At 37.8% G+C, this 24,478-nt stretch overlaps 3 protein-coding genes across 4 annotated transcripts; all 3 read right to left on the bottom strand.

Moving 5' to 3' along the window:
* Positions 1-2,200: 2,200 nt before the first annotated feature.
* LOC132166861 (protein REDUCED WALL ACETYLATION 2-like) lies at positions 2,201-5,744 on the bottom strand. Its single transcript, XM_059577696.1, has 16 exons — positions 5,668-5,744; positions 5,451-5,536; positions 5,258-5,346; positions 4,982-5,113; positions 4,836-4,892; positions 4,650-4,722; positions 4,408-4,566; positions 4,163-4,312; positions 3,791-4,046; positions 3,464-3,585; positions 3,245-3,331; positions 3,075-3,163; positions 2,917-2,979; positions 2,701-2,757; positions 2,467-2,563; positions 2,201-2,371 (listed from the first exon to the last, which is right to left on the bottom strand). Exons 2-16 carry the CDS (start codon positions 5,481-5,483, stop codon positions 2,201-2,203), a joined length of 1,635 nt encoding a protein of 544 aa, XP_059433679.1. The 5' UTR covers positions 5,484-5,536; positions 5,668-5,744.
* A 3,304-nt stretch (positions 5,745-9,048) lies between these two features.
* LOC132166104 (protein REDUCED WALL ACETYLATION 2-like) lies at positions 9,049-16,462 on the bottom strand. 2 transcript variants are annotated; one of them, XM_059576866.1, is made up of 16 exons: positions 16,110-16,462; positions 15,810-15,901; positions 15,355-15,495; positions 15,195-15,251; positions 15,024-15,096; positions 14,405-14,563; positions 13,917-14,066; positions 13,555-13,810; positions 13,354-13,475; positions 13,163-13,249; positions 12,994-13,082; positions 12,839-12,901; positions 12,615-12,671; positions 9,738-9,834; positions 9,502-9,660; positions 9,049-9,341 (listed from the first exon to the last, which is right to left on the bottom strand). In XM_059576866.1, the coding sequence occupies exons 1-16, from the start codon at positions 16,140-16,142 to the stop codon at positions 9,336-9,338; spliced, it is 1,641 nt and encodes a 546-aa protein (XP_059432849.1). In that variant the 5' UTR covers positions 16,143-16,462; the 3' UTR covers positions 9,049-9,335. The 2 variants fall into 2 exon arrangements, with proteins under 2 accessions (XP_059432849.1, XP_059432858.1); XM_059576875.1 differs by having other exon boundaries at positions 15,355-15,492.
* A 5,800-nt stretch (positions 16,463-22,262) lies between these two features.
* On the bottom strand, positions 22,263-23,905 carry LOC132191322 (uncharacterized). Its single transcript, XM_059606313.1, has 4 exons — positions 23,774-23,905; positions 23,058-23,621; positions 22,629-22,963; positions 22,263-22,482 (listed from the first exon to the last, which is right to left on the bottom strand). Exons 1-4 carry the CDS (start codon positions 23,903-23,905, stop codon positions 22,263-22,265), a joined length of 1,251 nt encoding a protein of 416 aa, XP_059462296.1.
* Positions 23,906-24,478: the final 573 nt, after the last annotated feature.

The following is a 24,478-nucleotide window of genomic DNA, read 5'->3' as shown; positions in this document are numbered from 1 at the left end:
TGTTGGGTTAGGTTAAACATGTCACATTTAGATTTAAATGGGTTAACCCATTTGTGACCCGTTTATTACGGGTCAAGCGAGCTATGTTCGGATTCACGGTTTGACCTGTTTAACTAAATGGGTCGTGTCGGGGTTGAGCCTTAATAGGTTAGCAAGTCAATCGAGTTGACTTGAACATGACCTGTCAACCCGAATTGCCTGCACCAGTTCAAAGGTATCGTTTCTTAGTCATCTTATTCTTCACATCATGCAAATGTGTCATTCTCAGTCGTTCTTTGGTTAGGCCTTGGGATGTTTTGGCGTAGGGTGTTACGTGTTGGAGAGAGTTAGCTTTCATACACTAGGGGCGTGCCAGCCTTTTCAACTTACTCGAGTTGAGCTTGAGCTGAGTACTCAAGCTCGAGCTCAGCCAATGTACGTGAAATAAGTTTTTAATTTAATTTTTTCCCCTACCTGTCTATGTATGTGAGATCAAATTAATAGTGCATGCTCATGGAATCGAATTATGATCATTTCTAGTTCATTTGAACTGGAAAACATCCAGTTAGCGTTATTTGAGGCGTATTTTTGTCCCATCAAAAAGTAAAAAGAAAAAAATATCCTTCAAATATAACTAATTTGGATACTCTCTCGAATGATGTATAACACCATATAACCTATATGTGAAACATCAATACTCCATTAATGAGGTTGTTATGCTTTATTGAAACTTGTTGGATCTGGGTCGGAACACAAAATCATTTATACCCTAGTTTATGCTTAACAGCTCTAAGGCGCCATAAAATTTGTTTAATGCTAGATTTTTGAAAAGGGGATGTGTTTATTGCGAGAATTCATAAAATTTTTAAGAAAAAGTATTCTTTAAGGGGAGGTGCTTAATGCAATTAAAGATTAGGGTTTTAGAGGGAAGATTTTTGCAAATCTAAGGGCTAGCCGATTATAGGGCAATTTTGAGGGAGATTCGAGTGAAATTTAATGCAATTGAATTTTAAAATTAAACTTAAATTGTTTCATTAAAGGAAATTTTCTTTCCCTTTTGGTTTTGTCTTGAGATTTAAAAAAAGTCAAGAGTGACGACAGAGAGATAATGCAACTAGAAGAAATGGAAATGGAATTTTCAAAAAGCAAAAATCTCTTTAGGATATAATTAAGGAAAATTTGATTATAGAATCTTTAATTGAAACTTGGAAATTTTATTTGAAAGAAGGAAAGCTTAATTTATTAGGTGGATTTGTCAATCCCTTTCCCAACCCATATTTACATTTGTCAAGATCCCTTATAATTCTAACATTTCAATTTAATATCAAATAATATTTACAATCAATAATACATTAAAGTTGTATTTGATCTTCTTATGAATTTGGACTTCTAATTCTAAAATAAATTTATGTTCATATTTCTTTCCTTCAAAAGTGATCCAATTGGCTGAACTTCCCAAGTGATCATGTGATCTAATGATTCCTAAACATCTAATAATAATACTTAGAATATATGATCTAAATTATAATGATAATACACTGGATCATATTATCATATTACGAGACTATCCTAAATATCTAATGAAAATAATTGTTAATAACCGAGTTGAACCGAATTTATATAAGTATCAGGGACGGAGCCAGCTTTGAATTTTGAGGGGTTCCCAGGGCTAAATTTTTTTTAGGAGGGACAAATTGGCAAAAAATACCTTAAATTATTATTTTTTTACCTTCATTTTTTTTTTTCTTGTGATTTGGGGGGACCAGGACCATTGCCGGTCCCCCCTAAATTTGTCTCTGTGAGTATGTATCGTTTAATAATTGAATTTAGTTTCACATTCACAAAGGATCCATTTAGTAATCGAGTCGAGTTTAGTCGAGCCGAGTCCAAGTTTGTTCACGAGTAGCTCGGCTCGTTTACACCCCAATTACATCCATTACCCAACTTTTATCTGCACACAAAATCTTATGGAGACAGAAAACTCTTGCAGTAGAACAGAACTCTTCCTATGGGATCACAGAATTTTTAGAGATTGCTCAACCAAATTGAAGATCTGAGATGACAAGACCATTCAATAAATCATAATCTGTAAAATTTTTACCATTTGTGCAACCTCAAATTACGTGTTACTTTTTTCAAAACACAAGTGCCTGCTGTCCACAGTCCATACAGCAGAAAACTCTCAGGAGAGAGATGAACAAACCGACTTACAGGACAGCAACTATTTATTTACCAGCATCATTGGAGGCATTTTTAGCAGTACAGAAGACATGGAATATAAAACACTTGACACTGCTACTGCTGTAACAATGTTGTAGAAAAGCCGCTTATTGTCTTTAGGCACAAACACCATTTTCAATGAGTTTGTCAGTTCAAAGAGTCTGAAAGAAATCTGCAACAACAACAAAAAAAAATTGGAGCTTCAGACATAAAACATTGACAGATGTTATCAAAATTTCATAGTATAATTGTCTGTTTTTTACTTACTGCAATGTATATGGCAGTAGTGAGCATAAAATTCAACAAGGGATAGCCTGGGATCAGAGCAAGCAACATTCTTGGCTGAGCATCTGGAATAGCTGATCTGCAAGTTCATTGGGAATTAATCATCATTAGAGATTCCATCATTATTTGCCAAGAACAGCAGCAGCTATCTTTTAATGTTTGATGAAACCTTAAAAAAACTAGGAAGGCTTTCCATAGTTATGAGCTTCACAATACCTTAACCAGATATGGATCTGTGAGATGTAGGTCTCTAGAGTTATCTTCCCAAGCCATCTGGGAAAACAAAGACAAAGGTATCACATGTATTAGTCAAACAAATCCATTTTTGCTTGACACAGCTTTTTATGTACTGAAATTACTTTTTAAGCTCTTTAAACAATCCCAAACAAACTCTAAATCAACAACAAATGGGTTAAAATAAATTCCACTTACGCAAAAAAGGTCAAACTGTATTTACGTAAACTCGGGGTGACATTCCGCACGCATATGTAGGCACTGATCAACAAAAATGCAACAATAAATCACTAACTTGGTAAAACATTTTGAATAGTACAAAACGACAACATATATTTGAGTTAAGATATGCATACGTTATTGGAATCCATGATGTGTATGGATGGTATTTGTTGTAAGTAATCTTGTCTAGCTTGTATATAGCATTGAACCAGACATATCCCACCTAGAAAAACAGAGGAACTTGTTTGCATGAGAAATGAACACTTGGAAAACAGGGTTTTGTTAGTCATGAAAATTGTAATACCATTGAAGATGTCAGCACAACAGCCACTTTTATTGATCTTCTGCGTTTTGTTTCTGTTTCTTCAAGCTTCTCCATCCACCTTTCAACCTACAACATGCCGAATTAGTTGTAAGAATCGCTTAAAAGAAAGACAAAACGAAGCAACCAATATTGCATTAGGAATTTTTAGAATATAAAGTAATGATTAAATTAACTGTTTTCTATCAACTTAAAACTTACAGTCGGATGATAGTACGCATATATCATCCCGATTATCCATACGTAGCGATCAAGGCCTGATCGGAAATGCCACTCATGCATGCGTGGCCGATTTGATCTGGCGGGATTTGGGTCAGTGTAACCTGCAATTGATTAAGGATTTTGGGTCATTTTGGTCTCCAATGTTATTGCAAGGAATGAGTAACGTTATTTAATAGACTTCTATACAACTGCTATAAAACATAATCAATAGCTGATTTTTACTGCCAGATCATCTAGTTATATTTTAGTTGTACCTACTAAATAATATTACTCTGCAAGAAATATGAAGCTCCAACAAGTACTAACCAAGGAAGAATATGAATGGGGTCCAAACCAAATCAAAAACTCCAGGGACTTCCCATCCTATGATGACCAGCAGGAAGCAGGCAATGATTTTAACAGGTATGACAGACCTTTTCTCATTATACTTGTTCATGAAACCAAGCACCCCATAAATGATGAGAGTGAAAAAAGTGTGCATGGGGCAAATGTAGTACACCATATAACTGTTGTTAAGGACAATGCAGGAGAAAAACACCAAGAAATTAAGCCTCCACATCATCTGCTCCAAAAAAAAAAAAAAAATTCAAAAAAAAGATCGATTAAAAGGGAATTCATTTGTGGGAGAACTCATAGAATTGAAGCAATCTTTGACTTTTTAGGGGAATGCATGCAAACCTTTGCAAATCTTGTAAGGCTGAAATCTTTGAAGACATAAAAATATGTGAAGTTCCCAAATCCAGTCATGAACACATATGCTGCAAGGCATACTCGTACATAATTATAGATTTCTGTCGCAGCAAAGTAATGGTACATCAGGAAAAGTATCTGCATGACACGAGAAATATTAGTTTGAAAAAGACGTGGACTCTACAGATCCAATGGTTAATTTGAAAAACAGATGTACGGGGGAGATCACTAACCTGCATCCAACCTTTCCACTCTTCAGTTTGATGCCTATTTAAATAAAGTGTGGTTTTTCCTGACATTGGTGACTTATCATGATGCATCTTCAAAGAAGGGATTCCCCAAACTATGATGAGAAGGAAGTAAAGGAACAAGAAGAGATCCCGATTGTAAACCTGCACAAACGGATAGTCAAGAAGAAAATTACTTTCTACATATAAAATCTAAGTAAAGCTGCAAGGAATGAGATATTTAGCACCTTTGTTTCTGATGCAAATAAATCCGTACGGTCACACAAGAAAAAATATCCCATGAGGAAACCAAATTCAGATCTGTTAAGAGAAAAGAGAGAGAGAGAGAGAGAGAGAGAGAGAGAGAAGTAAACATTTCAATCCATTTGAAGAAACTATTACACAATTTGAATCAAGGGAAGTGGTTCACTTACATAGCTCTAAGAATCAACCGGTTTTCGATCAAGAAAGACTCGTCGATCAAGAGGAACCTAACAAGATATCATCAAAATGCATGAGCCATGTAATTAAGCTTATATATATATATATATTGATAAACAAGTTGACAGCTTTAAAAAACCTGATAATAGGATTTGTAGCAGACAAAGTTCGAGATTTAGCAGTTTGGGGACCTCCACCAACTAAGAAAGCAGCTGTATCATCTTCCTTAGCTATGCCCTTTTCCACTTCAATAATTTTCTCATCTGAGTGCCTATTGAGTTTCATTTTAAAGCCTTAAAATCCTTTTTTCTCTTCAACCAAAGAAAACATCATACATATATATTGCATGTTTGCCTGTAACGTGGGCTGTAAGTTATCACAATTGAAAAAAATAAAATAAAATTCTCCAACTCACACTTTAGCAGAGATTGGATGTTTGTAGTTCAAGAACTCAGAATAGATCCAAGCTGCAATTATGGGTATGATTCCAAGCAAAAACGACACCTGAAATTAATAAACAACCATCAATTGAAAAGCAACCTAAGAGAAAAACAGCCAAAACAGGCAAACCACATGAACAGAAAACCATAATTATCTCAAAGCAATACCTGTCCAGGAGTGATCGGACCTGAGATCACCATTGTCAATGGAAAGCCTCAGTTGGAGCAAAATTCAAAGGGATTGAACCCAAGAACTGCAAAACATAAATGCAAACATGTTTATACCAGAACATGCACATAATTCACAAAAGAAAGTGGTTTTTGCCGTGGAAAAACAAAAAGAATCGAAACTTCAAGTTTGTGTGTTTTTGGTTCAAATTTGTACCTTTCTCCTTCCTTAATTTCTGCTACAGCATGTATGTTCTGTTTGGGAAGTATATTTATATGGGTTTTCCATGATTTGTTTGAGCATTCATATGCCTACCTTTATTGCAAATTCTCTTAAGGAATTAGTAGCTGATTTAGAATAAATGAGTGACGTTTTTTGTAATAAGATTTGTCTGTTTCTTTATATGGCAACGTATATTCAACCCCCAGAAACTGGCCTCAATGCATTTCACAGCCATTAATCTTTTTTTGTCTTCTATGTATTTTTACAAACATATATTATTCCTTTTAAATATATATTTTTTCCTTTCCAAAATGATTTCTAGAGGGATTTGGCACAAAAACCACATTTTTTGTGCCTTTCATTGAGAAAATAACACATCAGCTGCCCTCAAGAGGTAGTTCAATCAGCTGGAGACCACGCCTAATAAAGTGAAGCTCATTAGTTCGAATTCTCCTCTCCCTTCTTATGCGGACATCTTAAAAAAAAACATCAGCTGGATGAAACATAAAAAATGAGTGTTATAAATACACCAGATTTTTACCTTCACAAAATTCAAGAAATAAAAATAAATAAATAATCAGATTATAGCAATTTAAGCAAAAAAAAAATAAAAATAAAAATTTAAGACAATAAACGCACTTTCCAAACCAAATCGATGGTTTAATGTTTTTGCTTTAAATTTGATGTTTTTGTTTTTTTGGAAACTGCAAGTATTAATTGTTGGGATGGTAAATTTTGCTCCGATTGTGTGGAATTTGATTTTTGATTTTTCTATATTTTATTTTATGGGTTTTGGATTCTCTCAGGATATAGAAATACTCTCACTTTCAAGTAACTATAAAAGAAGTCCACCAAAGTGCACTAAACAAAAATGATAGAATAAAAAAAAGAAAAAAAAAAAGACTTCTTTATAGTTTATATACACTTTTCTATTAGAGATTAGAGAAAACCACCTGCATATACTATTGGAGCCTAAGTTTAAGTGGAGGCTATTTATTTATTTATTTTTAATATTTAAATATTAAACATATATAATATTTTATTTTAATTTCTATATTATATATATTTTTTAAAAAATATATATATTTTTCTTGCTTTCTAGAATGCAATATTACTAATTAAACTTTATATTCAAGTTCTTCAAATAAGACTTGAAGCGAGAATTAGCTCTAGTTATTGGAGAAAAACACATTTGGGTAGAGGATTATCCTCCTTGTATTCATGATTGTGTTCTTGCCGAGCAAGTCTCGGGTTAAGCAATAAAATATCTACATGTTTTCTTCAAAAAAAAAAAAAAAGACTTGAAGCGAGAAATAAAGAGCAAATGAAAATTTATAAAGAGAATGGGTTGTAATTGAATAAGATGTGGGACATTTAATTATTTATTTATATCTCTTAATTTTGAACAACGCAACTTTTAAATTAATGTTAGAGAAGAATTTATGAATATTGGAGACTTTCCATAAATACAGCCATTGAGATTTCCGAAAAAAGGCAAATAATGCTATTGAATTATTATTTTTTAATTGAACGGGGAAAAAGGGTTATAAGGGATGGTCACTTTCATTCCTGATCCGAATGGAAGAGAGAATAGGGGACCCTGTGAGAATGCTTCCAAAAACATAATTAAAAGTGACCCATTTAAGTAAAGCATGTACCCTAAAATTGGCATATCGGGAGATTTTCAAAGCACTCAAACTTTAAAAAGAAGATAAAAGCTAAACTAATATTTGAAATACAATTAGCAAAAGACCAAGAATGAAATAGAGGCGGGTCATTCACAGCCAATACCACTAGAAGCGCATCACCTTTCAAAGATAAATATCCAAGACTCAAAGAGGCAGTTAAACGAATAGTCAATAGAGCTGTAAAAGCTTCACCCTGCAAAACATCAGTGAAAGATAGTTTATGAGTAGCTGCCGCCATGATGATTCCCATATCATTGCTAATCATTGCAAAAGACCTCCTAAATAATGCTATTGAATTAAACAATAGCTGAATTGGCTTTCCATATTTCTTTCTTTTCCAAAATCTATATTTCTGGTATTAATTTGTTTTTCCTCCTTTCAATTGGTAATTCTTTTTTTTTTTTTTTAATCATAATTGATTGCCTTAATTAGAGAATATTTATAAACTTTTTTACCATAGTTTGGAGCCTTAATTAGAAAATATTTACTAACTTTTTACCATATTTAAAGTCATAAGATTTTTTTTTAATTTTTATTTATTTATTTATTTATTTTTTTTTTTTTTTTTATGTAAATCATTATATAATTATTATTTGGTGCCTTGGGCAATTGGCTAATTTGCCTTATGTAAGAGCGTGTTACCTATTGTCCTCTCCAATTCATCTTGGCCTCTTTTTGCACTTCAATCAAATAATCAAGTATTTTCTTTACGCTGTTTCCATCAATTAAATCAACAAGTTATTCATTTAATCTTCGTATTAGGAAGTGCGTCCTTAACGCTATAATCTAAGATTGAGAGGTTGCGTGTTAAGAGATCCGCTCACACCAAGTTGAATATTCCGTGGGGGCATGAAATCAACCTTCAAAGACAACTGTGTAATGTTGTAAGATATTTCCTTTCTCCAATTTTAATTTATTGCATGTTATTTATCTTACCGTTAATTTTATGAGTTAATTTTATTTTGTATCAACAAAATATTTTGCACCATTAAAATTATTTTACAACACATGTTTATATTTCAAAAGTAGTATCTATAGTTGAACAAAGTGTACAAGTACAACTTTCTGAAACTATCTAGACGCAATACTGGAAGATTAACAAAGCATGTCATCAACAACTGTTTTCAACTGTGAAAAACTGGCAACTAAATAAAAATTTATAATCTTAATATTTATAAACTGTTTTTTATAGCCTTTAAGTGGTTTTAACGAATTTGAATCATCTCTAGTTCAAATAAACCCCTGAAAGAAACTGGTTCTTCATAGTAAAAGGACATTTTTGTCCAACAAAATGTAAATGACAAACATGCCCCTTAATTATAAAGAACCGGAGAGTATCCTATTCCGTTTTAATAGTCATGCTCACATGTTACTCAAAATCCTAAATGCTTTTAATTGCCCTACAAGTTATAGGTGATAAATTGTGGCCTACATTATGTGGTGGAAACAAGGAAACAATAATCCATTCACAAAAGCCACGTATTCTTCTGGTGATATTATTATTTAAAAATAATAATAATAATAATAATAATAATAATAATAAAAAACTAGCCCCATTGATGCCTTAATTTTTCTAATTTGATTTTTTAAAATGCTATAAATTGGGCTAATGGAAACAGTTTTGGTAAATGTTATAAATTGAGTTTATTAGGATCTTCCATCTCTTTGTTTACTTTGCTTCCTTCGAATTTAGTTGTAATTTTATGTACTCATTAAAAAAAAAAAGTGATGGTCTAATATAATTTGATGAGAATGCCATTAGGTGCGGTCATTCGGACACAATGCTCCATTATAAAAAAAAAGAAAAAGAAAATGAGAAATATAATTACAAGTTAACACTGATCAAACACTCCTATAATTTAGATTTCATTTCTCAATAGGATTTTGCCATGGAGATGAAAACTCAGGCAGTGGAAAAAGTACTCAGTTCCAGAAGCCGGTGGCCTTGTATACTATATTTACCCATTTCAATGCTCAAACCTGTGCATTATAAGAGTTTTGATAAGTAATCAAAAATCATTCAAAGCGTAAAATACTCCAAGAGAAGCCACCTCTCTAGGAAGAGCAAAAAAGAAAAAGAAAATCATGATAACTGATAAACACGTCACAGCTATTTAATCAAATGAGGGGCGATTCTTACCAACATTCGTGGGACTTTTAGGAATGCAAAAGACAAGGAGTATAAAACGCTTGAGACTGCTACTGCAGTCACCGTGTTGGACATAAGGCGCTTGCTGTCTTTACCGGGCACAAATGCTATTTTCAATGTATTTGTCAGTTCAAAGAGTCTATAAGAAATCTGCAAGAAAGCAAAAATTGGAGGGTTAGTTACACCATATGTTTTCGAAATTTCCAAGTATGACATCGTTTACTTACTGCAACGTATATGGAAGTAGTGAGCATAAAATTCAACAATGGGTAGTCTGGGATCAGAGAAAGCAACAATTTTGGCTGGCCGTCTGGAATACCAGACCTGCAAGTTCATTGAGAATCATTATAAGATGGTATTCCATAAATATGTGAATAAATGAAGATCTGTGTAAATCCTTCTTAGAGTTGCCTAGAATGGTGACACGTGGCATGAACCCCATAGTTTTTAGTGAGTGAATCGGTTTTTAATTATTCTAAAATTTTATTTCAAATTTTTTTCTTATATGGATTTCATTAAGTGAGAAATTTAATGTAGGATAATTATGGCCTCACAATTTACTTCTCTCCAAAGCCATAGGGAGACAAAATTTAAAACTTAAAATTTAAAAATATAGTATGTTAACTACCCGTAATCAGCAATATAGGTATTGCATGCATTAATTCCAAAACAATTTTTTTTTTTTTTTTTTTTGGATAAGTAATGATGCATTAAAAGAGCACAGAGGGGATTCCAAAACAATTCTATTCTTATGCATATTCACATCATTAAAGGTTCATATCACATTACAACCCTTAGATTTTCCACCTAAGCACATTATTATGACAAAGATGATACAAACTTCAAAAACTCTCTAGAATGTTATACCATATAAAGCTAGAATGGCCTCCAATATATATATAATTCTTCCTCAATATTTCAAAACCCTAAGACATAAAAGGGAGTCCTGCTATCTGGCTGCCAAGAGTCAGACAAGTGTTTGCCAAAATCTAACATGGCTTTATTAAAAAAAAAAAAAAAAAATCGTAAAAATCTCTCTCTTCCCCCATTTCGTTTTTTTTTTTTTTTTTTTTGTTAGTTAAATTTTTATATGAATTAATATTTAGTTTCTAATGCCTCAAAACTTGTTTTTGAATTCAAAACTAAAACCTAGGGGTGGAAAGTTAACCCTTTAGGGATGGTATCACCCAAAAGGGATTCAATCATCTTAAATTTGGTGTTAATGTCTCAAATTTGGTGCTAATATCTCAAATTTGAATTCTCCTTTAATGTTTATCTTCTTTAATTAAAAAAAAAAAAAAAAATTGTAAATGTCTGACGCTTGGCTGCCTCATGGCAGCCGTAAATCTCTACTCCATAAAAAGAGACAAGACAAAACCCTAGCCTATTTTCTCACCTAGCCGTCCACCACTAGCCCCCTCTCTTTTCTTATTTCTAACAAAACACGCACAAACCCTAGATCCCATGGCAAAATTATGCAAGCCCTTATATCACAAAGACTCACTTTCTCCTGAAAAACCATATCACCACATTGAAGAAGAAGATACAAAGCAACTTTTGTCAAAGATAATTTCATACCACATAAATGTTTCCTCTCTATTTGTCTGTGAAATTTTTGGTTGATTTGTTCTTCATTTGAATGTTTTATGGGATTCTTCGTTTGTATGATTTACTTGAATTTTTTGGCATATTTTGAAATTTACTGGAATTTGCATTTTGTGGAAGTGCCTTTTCTACTTTTGAAAGCAAAATAACTCAAAAAATTGAGGATTTCTTTAATTGAATTAAATGTTGAGTGAAAGATTTGGTTAATTTTTCTTTGTATTTTTTTTTTCAAATGTTTATAAATATATGGGTTTTAACTTTTAGTTGTATTGTGATATAATAGATATAACACCAACAATATCGGAGACTCTTACTAATTTTCTATTTATGCTTTGATAATCAGAATCCAGGTTTTCTTCTTGCTATTTTTTTTTTTCCTTAACTTTATATATATAAGGGAACAAAGATTTTAACATTTTAATTTATATGGATTAAACTAAAATTAAGGGTCTCATGTTTAAATTCGTTTGAATATTTTATGAGATTTTTTTTTTTTTTTTTTCGTTTGTGTGATTTACTCGGATTTTTAGGCAGTTTTTGGAAGTGTTTTGCTTCTTTTGAAAGCAAAAGTGACAAAAATTTATTTGATTGTTGTGCAATAAAAGAATAGAAATGGTTTCAAAACATCAAAAAGATAATTAAGCATAGAACTTGATGTGAGAAGATTTATTTTATTGCATTAAATATTGATTGAAAGATTTTGTTTTATTTTGTATTCATAAAAAGAAGATTTTGTTTATTTGTTTTTGTACATTTTTTTCAAATGTTTATTTTGTATTATTTTGTATTCATAAAAAGAAGATTTTGTTTATTTGTTTTTGTACATTTTTTTCAAATGTTTATAATTATATGAGTTTTATTTGTATTGAATTTTTTTTAAATTTTTTTTTTTTATTGAAATATAATAGGCATATAATTGTGGACAAAGTTTTCTCTCAAAATGGGTTGGAAGAATTTCCTTCATCCAAATCTATAAAAGTGACATGTGTCTATTTTTTTAATAACATGTGAGATGCACATGAGTTGTTACTACTATTAAAAAAACATGTGCGTCTCACATGTTTAAGGGACACATCATTTTTATAGACTAGGTTAAAGGAAATTTCTCTAACCCAGTTTGGAGGAAAACTTTGTCTGTTGTGGGCCATGGCCTCCACCATCCCACCCTTTGCTCCATCCATCTATGATCACCAAAAAAAAAAAAAAAAACTAGAAGTCTCCTCTACTGCCCCTCGATAACCAAAGGGCCAAAATTTTATTGGAATGACCTTTGGCCATTTCCAAATCCCCAAAACACTATATGGACTAGGTTGGGGTAATTAGGAGACCCCTTTTTTGTTTCTATTGAATTTCCCTATAATATTTTGATAATCAATGTAAATATTATCTTCAAAAAAAAAAAAAAAACAAACAAATAAACAAACAGCAGCTGCTATCCTTAAATATAGATGAAACCTTAAAATATTAGCAGGCATTCACACTTATGAGCTTCATTATACCTTAACCAGATATGGATCTGTGAGATGTAGGTTTCTAGAGTTATCTTTCCAAGCCATCTGGAAAACCAAACACAAAATATAACAAATATTAGTCAAAGATAAATGAATTGATAATGAGAGGAAAAGCTTCCAAGATATCTTTAAAAATGTACCAAAATGGAGGTTGCAGCAAATGATATATTGGAGTAAATCACAAGAAATGGATTAAAATTAAGGCTACTTACGCAAAAAGCGTCAAACTGTAGCTACGAAAATGCTGAGTGACATTCCGCAAACATATGTAGACCCTGATAAACAAGAATGAAATTATACATCAGTAACTTGCAAAATGCCTTGAAAACTACAAAATGGCAACATATTTGAGTTAAGATATGCGTACGTTATTGGAATCCAAGAGGTATATGGATGGTATTTGTTGTAAGTAATCTTGTCTAGCTTGTATATATACTCGAACCACAAATATCCCACCTAGAAATCCACAGGAACTGCTTGCATGAGAGGTGAACACTTAGAAAACAGGAAGTTGTTAACTATAAATTTTATAATACCATTGAAGCTATCAGTGCAACAGCCATTTTTATTGATATTCTGCGCTTTGCTTCTGTTTCTTCCAGCTTCTCCATCCACCTTTCAACCTATAATAATTCATGCCAAAAATGTAACATAATTATTATTTTTTTTGTTGTTGGGGGGTGGGGGAAGAAATAAGAAAGTGGCAGAAGATTGCATTAGAACTTACAGTTGGATGATAATAAGCATATATCATCCCAATTATCCATATGTAGCGATCAAGGCCTGAACGGAAATGCCACTCATACAAGAGGGGCAGATGTGATTTTGAAGGATTTGGGTCAGTATAACCTGCAATAATTTAAGACTTTGGGTCAGTATGACCAGCAATGTTCTAGTAAGGAATATGAAGCTCTGACAAGTTACTAACCAAGAAGGAATGTAAGTGGGCTCCAAACCAATTCAAACACTCCAGGCACTTCCCATACTAGGATAACTACCAAGAAGCAAGCAACGAATTTTCCAGCAATGACTGACCCAATCTCATTATACTTGTGCAGAATACCAAGCGCCCCATAAACCATGAGAGTGAAAAGGGTGTGCATGGGGCAAATGTAGTATAGCGTGTAACTATTGTTAAGCACAATGCAGGCAAATAATACCAAGAAATTAAGCCTCCACATCATCTGCTCCAAAAAAAAAAAAGAAAAAAAGATAGACATTAAAATTAAAAGCAAATTATTTCGTGAGAGAGCACAGAGAAGCAACCTTTGGCTTTTAGGGGCTGCAAACCTGTGCAAATCTTGCGAGGCTGAAATCTTTGCGGACATAATAATATGAAAAGTTCCCAAATCCAGTCATCCACACATATGCAGCAATGAAAACTCGGATCGCATTATAGATTTCTGACGCAGCAAAGTAATGGTACATCAGGAAAAGTACCTGCAAGATAGAAGAGAAAAGCAAGACCACCAATAATGGTTTGGCAATAAGAAAATAAATCACATAAAGCTTAACCAGCTCATATAAAGAATTTTATGCACTCTAGTCCATATGGATTGTTTATGTTATGGAACACCAAGACAGATTGTGATGGTGGAAGTGTGCTTCACTACATTTTGCACCATTGCTAAATGTTTTTATGTAGGATAAGCATGCCCAAGTCCACAATCCAATTCCTTCAAGTAGTTTCAGGTCAAAGCTTTTACCCTTTATAAATTAACATATTTCAAGAAGAACATTTCAAAATATAGGTACATGATTTGAGAGAGCTGACTAACCTGCATCCAACCTTTCCACTCTTCAGTTTGATGCCTATTTAAATAAAGTATGGATTTCCCTGAGAATGGTGACTTATCATTATGTATCTTGAAAGAAGTTATTGCTGAAACTATTATGAGAAGGGAGTAGAGAAATAAGAAGAGGTCCCGATTGTAACTCTGCACAAATAGATTATAGTCAAGAAGAAAAACTCCATCAGCAGCAAAAAGAAAGTTAAAACCAAAGATAAATACTAAATTTAGATGGAGTGCATTTATCAAACACCCAATCGACAATTAAATAAACCTTTCAAAAGTAAAATATGCATTTTTTTTCTTTTCGTTGCAAATCTACTCTGTTAGAGTTTATTATACTTAAAGGAACACCAAAAAACCCAAATGGTTTATTAAACAGTAATTGCACAGATGATTGACTTTAAAATGTAATGCAGACCAAAAAAAAATCTTTATTATATGATTGTAGCATAAGTGATCACACTGGCTCCCAGAATGTGTAGACACATAATGAAATGTGATCGCAGTGGCACTTACCATGGTTAAATGTTTCTTAAGCCACTTGCTTCACTCAATGCTAATGAAACCCCTACAGATATAAAAGTAATAAAGCTATAAACAGCACCTTTGTTGCTGAACCAAAGAAACCCGTACGGTCACATAAGTAAAAATATGTCATAAGAAGACCGAATTCAGATCTGTAAGAGGGAATGAGAGAAAACAAAAAAGAAAGTCAAGATTCAATCAACTTGGACAAATGATTTCTGAAATTCACTCAAGGAAGTAAATCACTTACATAGCTCTAAGCGTCAATCGATTTTCAATCAAGAAAGACTCATCCATCAAGAGGAACCTAAAAAGATGTCATAGAACGAGGCATGTAAGCTCATAGCTTAAGCAAGCATAAATTGATAATACTTTGACAACATAAAGAGGTCAAGACTATTATTAGAAACCTGAAAATAGGAGATGTAGTAGGCGAACTTCGAGATTTTGGAGAGGCTGACTGCAGACCTCCCCCCTCTAATAAAACAGCTCTGTCATCTTCCTTAACCGTGCCATTCCCCACTTCGGCCAAGTTCACATCTGAGTGCCTACTAGTAGAAAGAGCAACTTCATTTTCACTAATACCCTTAACTCTTTTTTGTTCTTTTTCTCTTTAACAAAAGAAAATATCATAGACTACAAAGAATCATCATCTAATCTCTTTACCTTCTCTCTAAACCATTTAATTTTCATTCTTAATGGAACTATTATAAACTCAAACATGATTTGCTATTGAGAATACTACCAATGCAAACACACACATACATACATAACGTTGAATGCACCCCACCGTAAACAGAATTAAAATTTGCAGAATATATGATTTCAGGATCAATATACCAAACAATAAAATTCTCCAACTCACACTTTGGCAGGGACTGGATTTTTAGTGTACTCCAAAAACTCAGAGTAAATCCAAGCTGCAATTACAGGTACTATTCCAAGCAAAAAGGAAACCTGAAATTAACAAACGGCCAGCATTAGCATAAAAAGCAACTCTCCTACTACAAACAGCTTCAAAACATTGATAATTACGAACAAAAATCACAAAATTCAGCGCGATTATCAGCAACACGAAGCATTGTTCAGTAGCCACCGTTCGAGCACTCAAACACCAAGAGCAAGATCTGAAACACATTCACAAGAAGCTCAAACGGCGTCGTACCTGTCCAGGAGTGATCGGACCAACGATCACCATTTTCGCAAGGAAAACCAAACGAAGCCTCAGTTCAAGCAAAATTCACAGTGATTGGACCAGAAAATCGACCAGCATTTCACCGAAAGCGTGGATTCTGGAGCCCCGGGACCAGATCTGGTCGAAATCTGAATATAGCAACGAGAGAGAAAGAGAGACGAGAAATCGGACCGTTGATACGGCTGAGAATCTAGCGGTGGAGGTGGAGCGGGGTCGGTATATAATGGACTAGATAAGGAAAGTGTGGGAGAAGGTGAAGAACGAGTTGGGAAACAGAGAGAGATGGAGAGTTAATAAGAGTCTGAACTACTTATAATATTTGAGAGCAGTTCGTTGGGAAAGCGCCGTTTCTTCGCATCCTAATCGACTTTAATTCTTTACATTTCTTTAATTTTTGTTTTATTTTTTTATTTTTATAAGTTTAGTGGTTTTTTTTTTTTTTTTTTACTATTAATATAATTAATTATAAATTATTGTTTAACTTTCTAATAAACTTATTGTAAAAAAACTCTACATAATTCTTGCTTAATTTTTATATATAAGATGAGATTGGAATGTGAATAGAGTTTTTATATTCTAAATTATATTTTTATTTTATTGTGTTAATAAATTTTTTTAACAATAATTAATTTAAAAATTAATTAGCAATAACACATCAGTACAATATAATAATAATAATAATAATAATAATAATAATATAATTTTTAACATTATTAACTAGCAAATAATGTGACGGTGGACTGCTGCGATAAATTTAGTGTCGGCAAATATTAAATGATTTTTTTTTTTTTTTTAATTTTGTTTTAAAAAATTTGAATGAGAACCACAAATCACATACAACTCGGCGACCTCCATCCATCCTGCTGTATGATGTGAAATAACATCGCACGCATTTTCTTTCTCTATGAAATTGATGAAATATTGTCTCTCATCCCATGTCAGCATAGACTTGTCTTTTAAATTTGTTTTGCGTTTTGATTTGACAAATTTCAACTACTTTCTTCAAACGCTTACCAATCGGTAAACTTGTGTTTGAATCCCGGGAGATCAGCAGGTCAATTTATATTTTATTACTGTCATTAAGTTAATTATTAAACTTTTGACAACCGCAGGAAATAAATTCTAGTTGGGTGTGGTGTAAACTTGTTAACACAATTTCCGGTCACTTTGGAAAACTTTGGTCGGGTTGAGATGGTGTGGTGCGTTGAGGTGTAATTTACACTTAGGTGAATGCATGAACTAGGGTGGTGAAGGAGGAGTGGGAGCTTAGTTAATATGAGAGCTAGGTTTCATGAATAATTCCCCTTCTTTCATTAATGGTGCATACCATATATATATACACGCATGTGTCTGATTGCAGCACATTTTGCATACGTGTACACAGTGCAATATCTTATAAAGGATGGTCAATATCTTTTATCAGGTGGTGCAGGGACATGCATCTGTCAGGTTGGACATCTTTTTTGTACGAATGTCCTTGTGATTGGATTGGCATGGCCTTGCCTTGCTATGGGCCCATCTCCGTCATGGGAGGAGTGTGCTTGAGTCAGGTCCGCGTGTGAAGGTTACCACGAATGGCGGGATCGTGCAATAAATGAGACGTGCTTAGTGGGGCCCTTGAGACACGTCTACCAGGCGAGGAGGGCTTGACGAGCGACCTGCCACTGGAGACTCCTCGCCTCGCCTCTGGCGGGCCGATTTTCTCTCCAACAGTTACACCCCAAATTTACATGTTGAACCTTTTTGGGTATCAAGAGGGAAAACGCATGAATTTCAAATTTCAAATTTCGAAAACCTGACAGCTTTGGCGTTTTTCAGACCGCGCCCATTTTTTAGAACACCAACCATCCTTCTGCCATTATGTATGATTCTAGCGGCCGCATCTCTTTCGATTCCCGTTATCCTCTGTCTATTCTCCACGTGGTGGATGCATTTGACGTCCCTTAGGGTTTTGCGCGTTCTCTGATGCGCCTATATAAGTGTGGGCATCGAGTGTATGTCTTTCACTTTGGCTACCCTAGAGAACCATCAAATTTCGCCTTCTTCGCGTTAGCACTTGCACGATTTCCTGCTTTTCTTTTTCAACAGAGCAGTGTATCTTGTTGCTACTGTCCATGAAACCCCAGAATATTGTCTATTCCTCGAATCTTCCAATCCCTTGGTCCTTTTTTTAGATCTGCTTCTTCCCTTTCTCTCGCCAGCGGTCCCCCGCTTGCGTCTGTGCGTTGCCCACTGTTTGATTCAGTCCGGCACCACTTGTTTACCTACAAAGCTAGCACCAGAGATTACCTTTCTCATGGGTAAAAGGAAGCCAGAGCTACTCGCTGCTTCGAGTAAGGGTAAAGGAAAGGGCGTCGCCAATCCTCCCGACGAGGGAGTTTTTGATGTGTATCTTGACTGGTGGTCGACTCTCACTACAAAGGATGTGAAGCGCTTGCGCGACACATATGCCATTTCTGATGATGTGGTAATTCGAATTCCCAACAGCAGCGAGGGGGCTACTCCTTCTGCGTACAACCGCGAGGTTGCCATTTACGAGGCGATGTTCAGAGCGGGACTATGCCTTCCGGTTTCCCAGATGATCCGCGAGCTTCTTGAGGAACTAAACCTGGCCCCTAGCCAGATAAAACCCAACGGATGGGTACTACTGGTATCTTTCTGTGTATTATGGCTGATGATTTTTAGGCTAGGCCAACGGCCATCTACGAAGGAGTTCCTGAGCTTCTACATGCCATCGAAGTTTGGACACGGTTGGGGTTTCCAAGGGCGCCCGGCAAAGCTCATCATTTTACAAGAAAAGTGGCACCCAAGCGACCATTTCTTCTTTGTCTGGGGCACTCACTAGGAGTTGTCTGCAAAGGAAAGGTACTGCAACACTCTGCCCTCAGTTTCGGTTAAGTGGAGAGCCCCTCGCACTAGTCGTCTTAACGCTCCCCAGGCTCTCACCGCCGCGGAAAAGGCCAATATAGAGAAGGTCTGCAAATGGGCCGCGGAGCACCCAGAGGAGGTTCACTCAGAGAAGCTCATCACCAAGGAGAACTTGGAACTCTACCTAGGTTATCCCCAGGGCAAATGGGTCTCTACCCTCCGTGGGCCTCCCGTGCGAGAGCTGCTAAAGGTAAATGATCCCCTGCAAGGCTGGCTCCTTTAGATAGAAAAAGGGGAGCGGAGATCGCTAAGGATGAGGCCCCGTCGAAAAGGTCTCGCCATGAGCTCAATGCTCGCATGTTCAGCGAGATACTAGCTTAGGGGAAGGAATTGGAGCTAGACACCCCCCGGCCTCGAGTTCAACTAAAAGTGACCCTTGAAGTGACGCTGCCCCGCCAAAGGTCGGCCCCGCTGTGGTGAACCTCGAGGCTTCTTCCGACAATGAGGGGATCAGAACTGATTCAAAGCCTCCCTTTTCGCAGGATGAAGCCATGATTGATGCCACCCTCTTGTCTGTCGCCATCCCTGCGAGCGGCCTGTTGGCTTTGACGCTGGGAGAAAGGAGTCCATGGCCTGTCATGGAGAGTGCTTCCTTGGCTGCGAGTGCCTAGAACACGAAGAGTCATCCCCCATCTTTGCCTGAGGATGATTTCGAAGCGACAATGGACTCGCTTTCTCCTCTGGTGGAGGAGATTGCGTCTGGTGCGAACGCCACTCGGGGGGCCTCTCGCGAACAACTGTCTACCCGTGGGGCGAGCATGGAGGGCGTACAGGCTCCTCCACAGGGAGAGGAGAGGGCCACAAGTGGGCAAGCTGGCCCGACCAGTTGGTGGGCCTTGAAAGGCTTTCTGGCAGACTTGTGCACTGCTCTGTCGACAACACTTCCCTCTGGGCCCCCCATTGCCTCAACTGGAGGCACGAATCTTTTGGAGCCTGGCGACAACAATACTTCCTGGTGAGCATTCCCGCTATTCTCTCATTTCTCCTTTCTCCTTTCTCATTTAGGATCAACTAACGAATTCTTGTTGCAGCAATCCGTGGAGTTGGCCCACATTCTCTCAGTTCACTACCACTGCCTCACCTCTGCTGTTCCAAAGGTCGAGGAGCTAAAAGCCAAGCTCGTCGAGTCTGGAGCCACCATTATTGAATTGCAAGGAGAGCTCAAGGCTTGCGAGGCGTGGGACTCTCGAAAAAAGATGAAGATGCTTGAGCAGGAGGTAAAGAAGGACAATGGATCTGAGGCTCGTATGGCCGCAGAAAATCTGAGGTTGACTAGCAGGACAAATGGCGCTATCTTAGCGGTGGTGGGTGCCAGAGGCGAGCTAAACAAAGTACTTGCCTTGCTGGCTTCAACTGAGGACTAGCTCAGGAAAACTCGGTCTCTCTTGGTGGAGGCAGAAAAGGCTTGAGGGATTGCTATGGCTGATGCAGCAAAAAAAAATGACATGTTGACGAGCCTTCGGTTGCTATACAACGCCAGGGTCGCCCGCGGAGCAGAGAGGGATAAGGAACTCGCCGGGCTTCGGTCGCTTTTTGATGCCGAAGTGGCTCGTGAGGAAGAGCGGGAAAAGGAGCTTACAAGTCTCCAGGCTCTCTTTGACATTGAGGCAACCTGCGAGGTGGAATGAGAGAAGGAGCTTGTGAGACTCCAAGCGCTCCTCGATGCCGAAGTAGCTAGTGGGGCGGAGCAAGGGAAGGAGCTTGTGACGATCGGGTCTCGCCATATAGCTGAAATCGCCCAGAAAGACCAGGCGCTGGCCCAGATGGAGGCTTCCTACGCCGCGGGGGTGGCCAAGGTCGCTGAGAAGGAGTAAGCCCTGTCTAAAGCAGGGGCTTCATGCGCCATGGAGGTCGCCAGAGTAGCCGAGAAGAGCGAAGCCCTGGCCAAAGCAGAGGCTTCTCATGCCGCGATGGTCACCAAGATTGCTGAGAAGAACAAGTACTTGATTAACTTGCAGTCGGCTTTGGCGAGGTCTAAGGCTTCTTGGAAGAATGCTTCTTCTAGGGTAAAGGCTACTATCGTGGCCCAGAGTACACGATGTCCCAGTGAAGTTTACAAGGTTGATATAAAAGAGCGGGACGACCTCATTGCTGTGCTCCGGATGAAGCTACAGAAGTAGTCTAGGATGTTGAGGAAGTATCGATCCCAGCTATGGAAAGTGTCCGCGGTGCGCAATCGCGGTTTGTATCTCGGGTACGTCTAGGGCTTTGAAACTTTTCGATCCCTAGTGCGAGACGATGCTCAACGGGTCAACTTCGAGGATTTAAAGATGAGAGACTTCCTCGTCGACGCCGCAGCCATCGAGGAGCTTGTGAAGATTGGGAAAGAGGAGCTCCCGATGCCTCCAACTTGGACTGCGAGGAACTTATGATGAGGTCCCCGTCGCCTGAGCCAAAAGCCAGCAAGGACAAACTCTAGGGGCTTCTCTGGGAGTATCTATATTTTTCCTACATATTGATATTGTGTATGCACATATTTTGTGAGGAAGAATTTTCATGAGAAAGAAATGGCATACCTAGAGTTTCGTTTGGAAATTATTGTGAGTTTTGTCTTTGTGCATGCCAATGTTCTCCATGTTTCTCCTTTGTGACCTCTCCTGCGCTTCACCCTTATGCAATGCGCGAGCTTTCCTTGCATAATTTAAAGCGGGCCTTCTTCGCTCTAGTAAACGTACGCTTGTGGAGCAGTCTTTCGGCTATAGCTAGGCTAGGCCAGAACTGATCTTCTGGCCATGATAAGGGTGCGCTTTTACAACAGTCTTATGTCATGGCAAGATAGGATTTGGCCTCTGGCTAAAGCGGGTCTCTTCGCCGTGGCAAGGGTATACTTTTAGAGCAGTCTTATGCCATGGCGAGATAGGACCTGACCTTGGGCTTAAACGGGTCTCCTCGCTATGGCAAATGTATGCTTTTACAGCAATCTCATGCCATGGTGGGATAGGACCTGGCCTTGGGCTTGGCTCTTTTCCTCTAGCTAAATTGCTGGCGCGTCACCCTCTGGCGAGGCGCCTTTTGCTTCATTTGTGTACCTGCACTTTGTTAACGAGAACAAAGGACATAGATATCTAGATTCACATCTATAAATAGCTATACTGGCATGCATTCAACATATAGTTCGAATTGCAAGGTAGTTGGGAGCTCGCGGAGGTTCTAAATAAGTTACAAACATAATAATAAAAAACACTGTAATGAAAATCACTGGTAAAACTTCTTCAGGTGCTGAGCATTCCATGGCCAGGGCAGTCGCTTCCCTTTCGCATTCTCCAAGTGGTAGGCTCCAAACCTGTAGTTGCCGACTACCTTGTAGGGACTTTCCCACTTTGGGGCCAACTTTCCTTCGGTGGGATCCTTGGTAGCTATCGTCACTTTATGCAACACCCAATCTCCGACCTCGAACTTTTGGGGGCGCACTCGCCTGTTGAAGTATTAGGAGATTCTTTGCTGATAGGCGGTCATGGCCATACTCGCCTTTTCCCTTCGCTCCTCCAGCAGGTCAAGGGACAGCTTGAGGCCCTCATCATTTATTGAGGGTCATAATACTGCACTCGGATACTTATTGACCCTATTTCCACAGGTATGATGACCTCATTGCCAAAGGCCAGGCCAAAATGGGTGTCCCCAGTTGGGGTTCGTTCGGTTGTGCGATATGCCCACAATGCTTCGTGCAGCTCATCCGCCCATATACCTTTCCTGTCTTTCAGTTTCTTTTTGATGATTCTGAAGAAGGTCTTGTTTGTGTCTTCTACTTGGCCATTAGCTAGAGGGTGCCTTCGGGCAGAGTAGAAATTTTGGATTTTCAGCTTCTCGCACCAGTCCCTGAACGGCTGGCAGTAAAACTGTTTTCCGTTGTCAGTGACAAAGGCGTGCGGGGTGCCGTCTTTGGTGATTACAGACTTCTATAAGAATCGTGTGATGTTGTGGGTGGTTATGCACGTGAGGGCTTCAGCCTCTGCCCACTTAGTAAAATAATCCATTGCCATAATTGCAAACTTCAATCCTCCCTCCCCATAGAGAAGATATGGGGGTCAATTCTTCTAGAAGAATGATAGGAACGGAGGCGAACAACTGGCACTTCTTGCACTTCCGGACCATCTCCATGGAAATGACATACATACTTAGCCAGAAGTATCCCATCCTTACTGCTTTATGGGTGAGTATCCTTCCTCCTGTGTGGCTACCACAAGTTCCTTCATGGATTTCCCTCAAAATGTAAGCTCCTTCTTCATTAGAGATGCACTTTAACAAGGGCAAGGTTCGCCCCCGCTTGCAGAGCTCTCCTCGGACGAGTGTGTATCTTGCTGCCTTCATTTGGAGCTTCCTAGCTTCCTTATGGTCTTCTTGGAGGGTCCCATCTTCCAAGAATTGGACAATACCTTTTGCCCAATTTGGTCTTGCTTCTACTTGTGCAACTTCTCTTGTAGGCGCAACTGATGACTCCGGGATTAAACGGACTTGTTCGTGCAAGGAGTCCAACTCCGCCTCTGACGCCAATGCCAAGTGGGCTAGTTGGTCTGTAGACTTGTTCTGGGCTCGCGGTACTTTCTTGATCGCGAACTGCTCAGTTTCGCAATAAGCTTTTTAACCTTCGCAAGGTATTTCTGCATTCTTTCCTTTTTGGCCTCATACTCGCCCTGAACATGTCCTACTATCACACTGGAATTGCTTCTCATCTCTATGCTTCACGCCCCCACGTCTATTGCAATGACCAGTCCTGCTAGTACGGCCTTATATTCTGCTTTGTTGTTGGTGGTCTTGAAGCCCATTCTGACAGCGTATCTGAACTCTAGTCCTTTCGATGGCTTGATGACAACTCCTGCTCCGCTTATTTGCTGAGCCATCCACACAAATGACCCATGGTTCCGTTGGCCAACTTTCTTCTTCTTCTAGGACTTCTGTAAACTCCGCTACAAAATTTGCTAGCGCCTGCCCTTTCAATGCGGGTCTGGGAAGGTACTCCAGGTCGAACTCACCCAATTCTATCGTCCATTTCACTAGGCGACCTAAAGTGTTGGGCATGCGCAGGATTTGCTTGAGCGGATAATCCGTTAGAACCCGAATAGTGTGGGCCTGGAAATAAGGTCACAACCTCCTGGCGGCCAATACCAGCACGAACGGTAGCTATTCTGGCCGTGAGTATTTGGTTTCTGCTTCGTGGAAGGCTTTGCTGGAATAGTACACGGGTCGCTACACTTCTGCTTCCTCTCTTACCAAAGCAGAGCTGACTGTGGACGTCGAAATTGCTAGGTAGAGATAGAGCGGCTCTCCCTCTTGCGGTCTGCTAAGGAGTGGTGGGCTTGACAGGTACGCCTTCAGTTGCTTGAAGGCCCCATCACACTCTTCCCCCCAAAGAAAAGCCTTTCGCAAGATTTTGAAGAAAGGCAAGCAATTGTCGGTTGCTCTTGATATGAACA

Source organism: Corylus avellana, chromosome ca1 (assembly GCF_901000735.1).
Source record: "Corylus avellana chromosome ca1, CavTom2PMs-1.0".
Classification (NCBI taxonomy): Eukaryota; Viridiplantae; Streptophyta; class Magnoliopsida; order Fagales; family Betulaceae; genus Corylus; species Corylus avellana.
Note: the sequence above shows the minus strand (reverse complement) of the source record. Positions and strands in the feature narration are given on the sequence as shown.